The 10,875-nt window shown below is 40.9% G+C and overlaps 1 protein-coding gene across 3 annotated transcripts; it reads right to left on the bottom strand.

Moving 5' to 3' along the window:
• Positions 1-2,140: 2,140 nt before the first annotated feature.
• On the bottom strand, positions 2,141-10,659 carry EIF1B (eukaryotic translation initiation factor 1B). 3 transcript variants are annotated; one of them, XR_009276014.1, is made up of 5 exons: positions 10,376-10,659; positions 8,059-8,222; positions 7,262-7,363; positions 6,500-6,685; positions 2,141-5,135 (listed from the first exon to the last, which is right to left on the bottom strand). XR_009276014.1 is itself a non-coding variant. In XM_058825413.1 (4 exons), exons 1-4 carry the CDS (start codon positions 10,404-10,406, stop codon positions 6,641-6,643), a joined length of 342 nt encoding a protein of 113 aa, XP_058681396.1. In that variant the 5' UTR covers positions 10,407-10,658; the 3' UTR covers positions 2,141-6,640. The 3 variants fall into 3 exon arrangements, 1 of the variants encoding a protein (XP_058681396.1); XR_009276012.1 differs by having other exon boundaries at positions 6,456-6,685; positions 10,376-10,658; XM_058825413.1 differs by having other exon boundaries at positions 2,141-6,685; positions 10,376-10,658.
• Positions 10,660-10,875: the final 216 nt, after the last annotated feature.

Below are 10,875 nucleotides of genomic sequence, written 5' to 3'. Positions count from 1 at the left end.
CCTTTAAAGCACTCCTGAGGCCTTCCTCCTGAAAACATACCACAATGTGAATCTTAGTAGCCTAAAATCAAATTGCAATAGTTAAGAAGATACTAGAAACTAATAGGAAACTAAAGATCACCTCCTGTGATTTAGGTGAATGTTGGCCTTGATGATTTGTAGTTTTATTCCTGTAATCTCCATAGCCAACAAATGGCAATTTTCCCTCCTCAGAGGGTACTGCCCTGAAGTCAGAATGCTTATCAGACAGACCAAAAGGAATTAAATGACTGGAGGGACACAGACAGTAGTGTCCATTTCTGTGTGGCCAGGCCACATCCCATGACCAGAGTGCTCTGGTACTTTGAATTTACCACCGGAGACCCAGCTGTGAATCAGTCTGAACCACTAGGAAAAGTAGCCAAGACTTGGAAATAGCACAGGTCCTTTTGCACAGTGTAAACACAAGGCAGCAGATGCTGCCACGTCCAGGCTTGGCTTCAGGTGGCAGCAGCTTGAAGGGCTCTCTGTTGCTCTGCTTGGAAGCAGGATGCAAACACCTCCATCCCACAACCTCTCCAGAACAAATTTTTATCTTCCATAGAGTTACCAATGGATGATCTAGTTTCAGGGTGATTTAAATCAGTACTGGAACTGACTTCTACTACCGGGACAAATGAAACAATTTGACAAGAAGAGGTCTCTCCCCTCAGTGTCCCTATAAACATCACAAATGACAGAGATGGGTGAAGATTCCAGGTACAGCTACTTTCAAACAGAACAAAGTTCACAGTATTTTTAATGAAGTAAGACCACTGCTGGACAATCAGAAAGTTTCTCCATATCACTGCAACAATCTTACTGAAAGGAAAGGCACTTAAGCACAGAAAATACTCTCTGCTCAATATTGCATGTAAGGAAGTCATATGGAATACTCACATAATTTAACTAATGTGTGGATTAATTTATGGGTTACTATTTACTAAAAGAACCTGGACAGTGTTTTTGTTCTGTACCTTGAAATTCATCTCCAGCTGTGCACTCAGTTGCAGGTGTAGGTCACACACTGTCAGATGGTGACATGTACCAGTCTGCAGGGCCGTCTTTCCCCGCTGTTACCGAGTACAGGTGTGCTCACTCCGGTGTCTGTTCAGGCTGTTCCCTGGGTGCAGCCAGGAGCCATCCCATCACAGAAGTTTCCCTGATAGAGAGTAGCTAAAGGCTGCTTCCTCTGTGATGGAGGCTGCTCTTCAATAGATCTTCCCAGCAGGATCCTTGGGAATAGACCATTTTAACCCTTCTTACCCCAGAATTACTGTCCAATTACACATCAATGCATTTCTATAATTTGCTGGGTCTACCTAAAAGGGCAACATTTCATTTGTGAGAGAACCATTTAAACAACCCTGGTACCACCCCTTCCCTGGGGTCAGCTGTCCTGTGACACCCAAGGCTTGTCTGAGTGTACAGCAGGAGCAGAGCTGTGCCCCTGTCTGATGGTGAGAAGGACCACAAACACCACTGAGAGCTAAATCCTCTCAGTGAGGAGCAGGACCATTCCACTTGGAACCACATCTGCTGAATTCAGCTACTTGGAGAGCTGAGCCTGGATCATACATTGTGTGGGTTTTCTAATTTGAGGTTTGATCTTTTTTTCTTTTTTTGCATAATCACAGCAAAAATGGGCTGTAAATAAAAATAAAGAAAATAATAAAAATAACCCCATTTATTGTATACACAAGTCCTTTTAATCAGGCCCCAAATTAATTTCAGAAATGTGCTGTCAAATTTCACAGATGCAAGATATTCTAAAAGAGCTGAAACCCAATTTGAGCACATTTCTGGCTCTGTTCTAAAATACTATGCATTTTGCTTATTCAAGAAATTAGACCAACCAGGGATCCTCTTCTACCCAAAGTTTTAGACCTCAAGCCAATCATTTTGTTTTAGAGCCATAATATTACAGGACAAGTCACAGTATTTTCAAGTCACAGATTATGTTAGAAATTTAAGGGAGAAAATGTAACATTTCTGTATGAAATCAAAGCTGATTTTACAAGAGGATCACACACATCTCTATTAAATTATGTTTATCTTCACCAAAAAATATAATCCTCCTTAAAAACAGCATAAAATTCCATTTGTTTTAGAAAAGCATACATCAAATAACACTGGAACACTTTATTTTTTTTGTAAAAGACTTTGTTGTCTCAGCTCTGTAGCAATACTGCAATACAGGTTAAGACTTTTTCATTACAAGATCAATAACAGGCACATAGCAAACATAAAAAAAAAGGCAAGCCAAGTACAAATCCTCTTTTGAGATTATTTTTGTATTTTTAATCTAAATGGGAAACAGTAGGCATGAAACATCTATACAGCAAATATAAAACAACTATGCCATTTTTCTCTTAATGATCTCAAGAGCTTTTGATCTGGCAACTGGAAAACAACCTTCATGTTGCCATGCTCAGGGGACAGATTCCTGACTGAGTATGGATGCAGAAAGTCATAGTGCTTAAATACACACAACGCTCTAAGCCCACTTCCATCTCCCCAGTGGCAGCAGCACATTACTTAGAGGAATGCTCAGTGACACTGAGCAACACTGAACAGATACAAGGGACAGTAACTCTTACTGTGTCTCACAGTCAGCTGTAGAAAACACCTCCCCCTCCTTTAACAGGCTAAATATTGATCTCGTATACATTTTCACATAGTGTGAGGAATTACTGACCACTTAAAGATGTAACACATGGACCCTGTACACTAGAGCCTTGCAGAAGGATGAAGGAATTAATTGCTGACTGGAACTCTGTCAGTACAGGTACAGGTACATCTGTCCTATACTGCAAAATTAGAGTGGTACAGCCTGTAAGAGTGCAGCACATCAGATAAAATTTAAAAAAACCTACAAACAGGGTATGCCATTACAGCAGGGATATCTGATTACTGCCTGGCTGTAAATAACACATGCATCTTCAGGGCAACTACATACCAAGTATAAGCAGAATGGCAGTATAGGAAAAAATGAGTTCTGCCTAATTGTTATTTCAAATATTTGAAACTTAAGCTTCAATGACTTTGCATTTTAGAGTTTTATAATGGCTTTAGATTTATTTAGAGCCTTAAAAGTCAGACTTCCAAGGACATTTAACTAGGATTTTTAAAGATACAGAGAAACAACAATGTTACAGAGCTCTTGCAGTCCAGGAATCTAAGTTAATGAAAACAAACTTCGGATATAAACATATTTCCTAAGACAGCTTTTTATACTAGCTCCCTCCTCCTCCTCCTCCAAAGAAGCTCTCCAAAACAAAACATTACTCATTTAGGCTGTGCAAAAATGGAATTCAGGAATAAAGGTTCAAGCAAAGCCACTGAAGCAATGAATAGCATGCACACACAGCCCAGGCCCTCCTCTTTTCAGAGGTTACTCCACTCAAGAATTATCTGCCCATATTTGTACTCCTCATGCTAATCTCTGAGACACAGTCAGATTTAGAAGTCCATAGGTGACAGTCAAGGGCCTGATAGCTCACACAGGGAGAGGAAGTAGGCATCTTACAAACTTAAATTACTAAATCTAGTATTCTACAAACAAGAACTGCCAGTGGCATTTGGGCTCATAGCTGCATTAAGTAGATGCAGACTCAGAACAGACAAATTAGTGAATTTATTTATGCAACACCTTACTCCAAGGTATCAGCTCAGAGTCAGCTAGAACAGCCTAATAAAACTATGCACAAGGCTGTGAATTCAAAACATGCTTCTACATCCAGTAACACCTTGAGATGAAGCCTAAGTATCGCTAAGAAGGCAATCTTGGTTGGTAGGTCTGAAGAATGCACACTTCACAACATTCCAACAAAAAGCCTTCATTTTTTGCAGTCTGAGCTTGGCCAGCCTCAAGTCCTACTAGTGGACTTCAAAAGAGTTTTCTATCATAAGCTCATTTTTACTGCCTTGGCAATTATGGGCCACATCCTTCAACATTTTTTAACCTATTTTCAAATAGATGAAAAGATTGAAACGTGCCTTCATTCAGAAAACAGATTTCTGTGGCAGCATTTTAACAAGTCCTTTTCCAAAGCCTTCATTTTCAGCATTTTTAAAACATAGATATGTATTCCAAATAAGTTTAGCTTTGACAAAGAAGTTTCAGAGTAAGGTGACAAAACATTATATTGTCGAAGCTTTTCAACTAGAACATACAAAGAGGTTTGGGCTTGTACCAAGGCTAATTGCAGTCTTAGAAACATTGCTTCAGTTTAAAACACCCCTGGACAAAAATTTCTGCTTTCCTTCTACAAAGATCAACTGGTTTGTTGCCACAACAAATCTCACCTCTTTAAAACTTCAAATGTGTTACGTCTTATTCCATCTCCTTATAATTTGGCCCTTCAAAGGTCAAAACATGAGCATCTCCACCCAACCCACCTATCAACTGCAAGGTTCCTTCCATAGAAAGGATTTTTAAATGAGGAGGAAGAAAATCAAAGATTTTTCTTATTTGTTTCAAGTAGAATGACTGTGGAGAAATGACTCAAGCTTAGGTAGTAAAAGTTAATGGAATGCCATCTGAAATGAAGACTGACTCAGTAACACGAGACCTGCGAGTCATTTGTTAATCTTCAGTTCTGAGCCCACTAGAAGTACTTGTATAATACCAGTGAAACAGAAGATACTGTTGTTTTGCCTCTTGAGCAGGAGAACAAGCTTTAAATGAGAACATCAGTTTTTCTGGCATGTAATAAAATGAAAAACACTAATTGCTATGTACCCCCAAAAGATTGATTACTTCAGCAGTTAAGAATCAATACTAGGTAAACTTGCACTAGAATGACTTTATTCTGCTCATCTACAAGACTTGCATAAGATTTATTTTTGGATTTCCATTTGGTATGTGGGTATTTTATGCTTTGCATGAGGCATTTCCTCCTCCTGAATGTATTGCACCTTAACAGTATACCATCTTCTGGAGCATCCTTTCTCTGGAACAGTTAAGATCTGTAACATCAGGCAGTATTTCTGGAGATTGAGAGACTAGATTTTTACAAGTGCAATTGTCTAGACCAGACGGAGAAAGAAATCATCCCATAATGCTCCCCTAATTGTTGCTAGTGCCTTAAGGATTCATTTCTGAACTCAAAAATCTAAAAAAAGAAAAAAAAAGTTCAAATGAGTTAAAATTGAAACATTTCTGTTTAGAAAGGCAAATATGAATAGGAAATAAAGTACAGGTACATGTGATATTAATTAATACAGTTTTCCCTAATTCTTTACTACTTAGGTAGTAAACAATTATTTTATCAATTTAGTATTTTTTTCTGGCGAAGTTATTAGAGACATATCTCTACTGCTAAGTCTTTCTTTCTTTCTTTCTTTCCAAAAAATGCATGATATCACATCAAGTTTTTTAAGCATTTCCCACTATTGTTATGGTTTTGGAGCTCAGTGTGTTCTGAATTGTTTCAGAAAAAATTTCCATGTCTACCTCCAAAGGAAGACAACATCTGCTTGTTTCACCAAATGAATTCATGTCATTCTTCACAAGACATATCCTACAAGTTGAATAGCAAATGACTACAGCTAACTAAAACTAGCTTACAAGCATGGTGAAACAAACCTATTGTAACCTCCAGTAAAGCCGAAAGAATTGCCTTCTAGAAAAGTAAACCAAATCAGCTTTCTGTAGTAATACTCAAACATGAATACAAAACTCCCCGTGTCAACCCCCAATCCTAGGAAAACTTTTCAAAGCAGGGAGAAGGTTAGTGCAGACCCTGTTCCCTTCCCTGCTCCTGCAGCTAACACTACCAGCTCAGTCAAGCACTCTGCTTGCCAACTTTCAATGCACACTCATGGCAGAAGCCAACACAATGTCTTTTTCCTCTACTCAGCGACAGAGGAGATACAATATCCCATCCACTTCCTTCAAATGTTTTGGGACTTCTGCCCAAATGTTTGCCTTGAGGAGCTCAGCTTGCCTTACCCCTACTTTGCTTCATACTAATACCTCATAGTCACTGCAATACATTTTAGAGAGGATCCAGTTACTTAGACAGCAAACAACTGATGTCTTATTATGATGCTACTAAGGTACACCTACACTACAGGCTTTAAAGCTCTAGTCTTACAGCTACAGGGTAAGATCACATCAAGCTTATCTACTGATTAATCAGCTAGTACTTAATCATGTAGATTTTCCAATTTCTCCAAACAGCAGTGAGCTACACTTGCCATAAAGCAGTTCAGCCATTCTTCAGCAAGGCTGCAGTGCTAGTTCAAAACTTAGGCTAAAGCATTTCAAATATCCCAGAAATTATATTAATAAACTTTTATTTTTAAGCAACAACACACACTATTTGAATAAAACTCACACATTTAACTCAGGTGGAGAGTACTAAACTGAACAATCATCACTAATACATTTCCATTGGAAATGTGTTAAAGTTCACAAGGGTCTTTATTACCATCTTACTGAAGTTTTCTTATGTGTTTCTAGTCTACACACCACCTGTTTCATGAAGTCATGCAAATCAAATTGTAAATGTTCAGGTAATGGGGAAGTCCATTCACTGCAAAGATTCATTTTTCACAGAAGAGCCAGGATAGGTAAGACCAATACTGCAGGGTTCTTCATAAGAGTACAGGTATATTAGAAACCATGAACTTTCAGTTGTTCTTCCTTGACAATGCCAATCTAAAGGAGAGAAACAATGTATTTTAGTAAAGATTACATACTGAGGCAATTACAGCAACATCAAGTTATCACAATCTTACATGTTGATTAAAGAAACTGCTATACAGTGTATACATTCAATGAAATATTTTTGTAGTTTACAGAATGTTTCTGGGCCAAGCAGAACAACTGACTAAACAAAATCTTATCAGAAATCTAATTTGTTCTGTAGTCCTAGGACTTATCTTTTGACAGTGTAACAACTCTGCATTATCATTTGCATCAGAGTAGTTGCCTCTTTCCTCTACAGTGTTTTCAGTCTCACGATTATGGTTTGCATGGAACACTTGATTTTACAAGCACAGAGCTCAAGTTGCACTGCCAGAGAACAAGTGGTGTGTTGTAACAGTGCAAAGGCACTCTACAGTGCTTTGATTCCTACTACAGCTTACTCTCATACTGCAAGTGTCATTTTACTTTCTGGCTGAAAACACAAAAGAACTACAGTGGCCATCTTTGGCTGGGTAATTAGCATCAGTACCACCTGTCACCCTCCTGCTTCCACAGAGGTTTAGATATTTATCTGCAGTCCCTCACCTCCAAGAGGAATTGGCAAATGTTCTTCCTCTGGTCACCTTGCAGCTGGATAACTTCACCGTATTCAGGATGCTCAATCACAGTACCATTACAAGCAAATTTCTAAGAGAAAAACATCCATATTATAAGACATCTGATGTACATTGTGATTGTGCTTAGTCAGTCTTTTCAGAAGAACTTTGTCTCAGAAGCTGCTTACTATTTTGATGCCAAGCCAGGCAAAGGTTAAATCAATTTTACTGGCTCTGAGAGCAAATGGAATATATCTGCTGACACATACATACACAAACTAAACTGCTGATGGTAAATTCAGGCAATGACAAGATTAGCTACTGTGCAGAAGGAAATGGCCAACAGTCATTGCAAGAGTGAAAAACAAAGTCATAAGATACAGCCTTTCAACTCCACACTATTTTAAAATAAGTATTTTTATCCTGGCAAAACTAAAGGCCTCTATTTTGAGCAATGACCCAGCTGTAACAGAGGCAGGAATAAAAATCAGCTCTACTTTAAACTGATTTTATTCTTCATATCAACAAAGCCATAGATCTGTGAAATTTAAAAGAAACATTCAAAATATTTTTTTTTTACTTCTTGTTAAGATAGAAATGTTTAACCTTTTAGCAAAATCAGTGTCACTGGACACTGATAGGTGTTTTGAGAAAGAGAAGGGACTTGAATATAACAGTGGCGTGCACTGGAAAGAATGAAGTGAAATAAATATTTTGTTACTTAGTATTAAAAGCTATCTTATGCCTTTACATATAAGCATTATCAAATCAAATCAGCAACTTTACCTTTTTGAAAGCTTTCACAAGTTTCTTCTTGTCATAATCATCTGCGATGCCCTGAACAGTTGTCAGTGTCTTTCTTCCGTTCCGTTGCTGGATCCTTATATGAATGTAATCCTCAGTCGCCGCCGGGAGTAAGTCGTCGCCCTTTGTTGCATCAGCAAAGGGGTCTGCAGGAGGAAAGAGACTCATGAAATTCCCACAAAGGAAAACACCCAAGTTCAAAACTAAGGAGGAAGGTTTTCACTTCACAGAATATTATTATTGTACTCAGGGTATCATCTTGATGTTTAATCCCTGTTTAAAAACACACTGTTACAACCAAAGTGCTTTTTCTACAGCCATATAAAATGTCATTACAGTACACACTCAGGACAGCCCTCTCAACTACCACACAGTTTCTTCCATGCCTTCCCAGGTATGAATGATTTGCTGCTACAGTATCAGTTTGCTTCACTGTTTCTTGCAAACTGTAAATCCTGAACCTGAAAACATGGTCCTGAGAGAACATCAAATGCACATAAGTTCTAGACAGCCACAAACATTTAAAGTGAAATAAAGCAACTGTATCTCTTATCAGACCAACTGATAAGAACAGAGAAATAGAAAAGCTCTAGAACAGACACTTCCTTACAGGTCCAGAACAAAAGACTGTGGTAACTACCACACTTGCAGTATGTTAAGGCATGGATATAACTCTTGGCTACTAACAGAAATAAAAGAGAGATACACTCTAACAGATATCAGAGGTTTCCTGTAAACCAGAATTCCTCCAGTCAGCAGCTTTAGTCAAGAAATGTAACAAAATGAATTTAGGCTTAGACTAAAGAAAGGTCAGTTCTCAAATTCTTCCAAGCTTAGCATTTATTGAAGAGACAAAACAGAAAAACATTTAGAAAGAAGGGGGCTTCTGGGTTAACACTTCTTATACTCTGTACTTCACAAAAAAATACTTAACACTCAATCAAGAAATTTTACAGCTCTACAAATGTCCTAATCAGTAGCTCCAAAAAAACCTTAAAGCATGAAGTACTTTATTACTTTTCAAGAATAATCACAAGGAATTTTTTGTACTGATCAGAACAATATTTAAGAGCCCATGTAGGTTCAATAGCCATGCAAGCTACAATTTCCCAAACTTCCATTCAAAACTCAGCTCTAAAAACACTGGTCAAGTTTTGCCATCCACTAGAAAGAAATGCCCCAAATGGATAAAACTGCAACAGAAAGCACAAAAAGTAGTTCAGCTGCAGATCCCTGTAGAAACAAGAATGTCATGAGCATTAAAGACACTGAAAACATAATGAGGACTCAAGCACCACAGGAAACAAGTACAGCATTGGGAACCTTGACTAGATCAAGTTTACTATGGAATTTGTTAAACCATGCTGAATTTTACTATTGCCCACAAGCTTTCCCTGTGAGCTTGTGGCTCAAACACTAATAGAAAATCTTAGTGAAAGAAAAAGTGAAAGAAAAAGAGGACTTGGACGTGAGGATCACTTGGCAGAGTTCAGGACTCTAGGTTACAGATAAGCCAAGATAGCCTGGCAGAGTTTAGGGCTCTAGGCTGGAAATAAGCTAGCACTGTAGGTGTCAACATTGGATCCCTTTAAACAAATCCTCTGGGGCGGCACCTTCCTTAAGCACAGAGTGGACTCCCAAATCATGACTGAACGTAACCTTCTCTCATGGCTTATACGTGCAGAAGATTAGAGTCCAAACTGTGACCAAAAGCATGAGACTATTGTATGAAGTGCTAACTTGCTCACTTCTGCTACTTATAGATAAGGCAGGAGGAGAACGCTGGCTCGGCACGGTTAAACTTCCCCGCTGATAGGAGACAAACGATCTGCCATCTGCGTAGCTCGCTCTATAGAAACAATAACCTTTGCAGGGCTTGTATAGCGCTTTGGGACATTGCTGGGGAGAAGATGCGGCAGCAAACGAACTGTAACTGATGAAATTATTTCCTCAGCAGAGGATACGAGCCCCTGATAAGGGGTGTCAGAGCTGAGAACATGGCAGCACCTCCTTCGGGAGCAGCGAGGGGCTGAGCCTCCCGCCCGGGGTGCCCTCGCCGCACACACTGAGCACGTCCCGAGGCCGGCAGAGCGGGAGGACAAGGACGAGCGGCCGGCGCTGCCTCACGGAGCTCCGCGGCGACACCGCTCAATGTCACCGCGGCGGGGCGGGGGACCCGCGGCCCTCGGGAGGCGGAGGCAGGACGGCGGGGCCGGGGGCAGGACGAGGGGGCCGGGGGCGATGAGTGGGTTTGCCGAGGGAGCGGCTGCGGGGGTGGCGGAGTGCCGGCGGCTCTTACCAAAGGATTGGAGGTTCTGGATCGAGGACATGCGACTCTGCGGCGAGAGGCTGGAGCTGCGGGGAAGCGAGTCCGCTCGGGTCACGTCTCCGGCTCCGCAGTGCCACGCGGGGGCGGGGAGCGGCAGGGAGCGAGGGAGGGGTAACAAAAGCGGAGGGACGCGGGGAGCGAGCCCGAACCGGAGGGCGAGAGCGAAAGGAAGGAGTAAGAAAAAAAAGGAAGCGCAAAGGGAAATAAAACGTGAAGGGAGGGACGGACCCCCGCCCCTCGGCCGCACCGCCCCTCAGCACCGCCAACGGGCGCCGCCCGCCGCTCTCCGCACAAAATGGCGTCCCGCACGTGACGGCCCCGCAGCCGCCCGGTGCGCGGAATCACGGAGTCGGTTCGTTCGGAAAAGACCTCTGAGGTCACCGAGTGCACCCGTGACCAAGTATCAGCATGGCAGCCAGACCGTGTCATTGACTGCCACATCCAGACGGTGATTCCACCACCTCCCCGGG

The sequence above is a fragment of the Ammospiza caudacuta genome, chromosome 1 (assembly GCF_027887145.1).
Source record: "Ammospiza caudacuta isolate bAmmCau1 chromosome 1, bAmmCau1.pri, whole genome shotgun sequence".
NCBI classification, from domain to species: domain Eukaryota; kingdom Metazoa; phylum Chordata; class Aves; order Passeriformes; family Passerellidae; genus Ammospiza; species Ammospiza caudacuta.
The sequence above is the reverse complement of the archived record's forward strand: the minus strand, read 5'-3'. Positions and strand labels throughout refer to the sequence as shown.

Coding starts and splice junctions, on each gene's coding strand:
- EIF1B (XM_058825413.1), bottom strand. CDS start 10,406: ATGTCCTCGATCCAGAACCTCCAATCCTTTG. Junction 7,364..8,058: donor TTGTGAAAGCTTTCAAAAAG/GTAAAGTTGCTG, acceptor TTTTTCTCTTAG/AAATTTGCTTGTAATGGTAC. Junction 6,686..7,261: donor TTTGCCAATTCCTCTTGGAG/GTGAGGGACTGC, acceptor TCTCTCCTTTAG/ATTGGCATTGTCAAGGAAGA.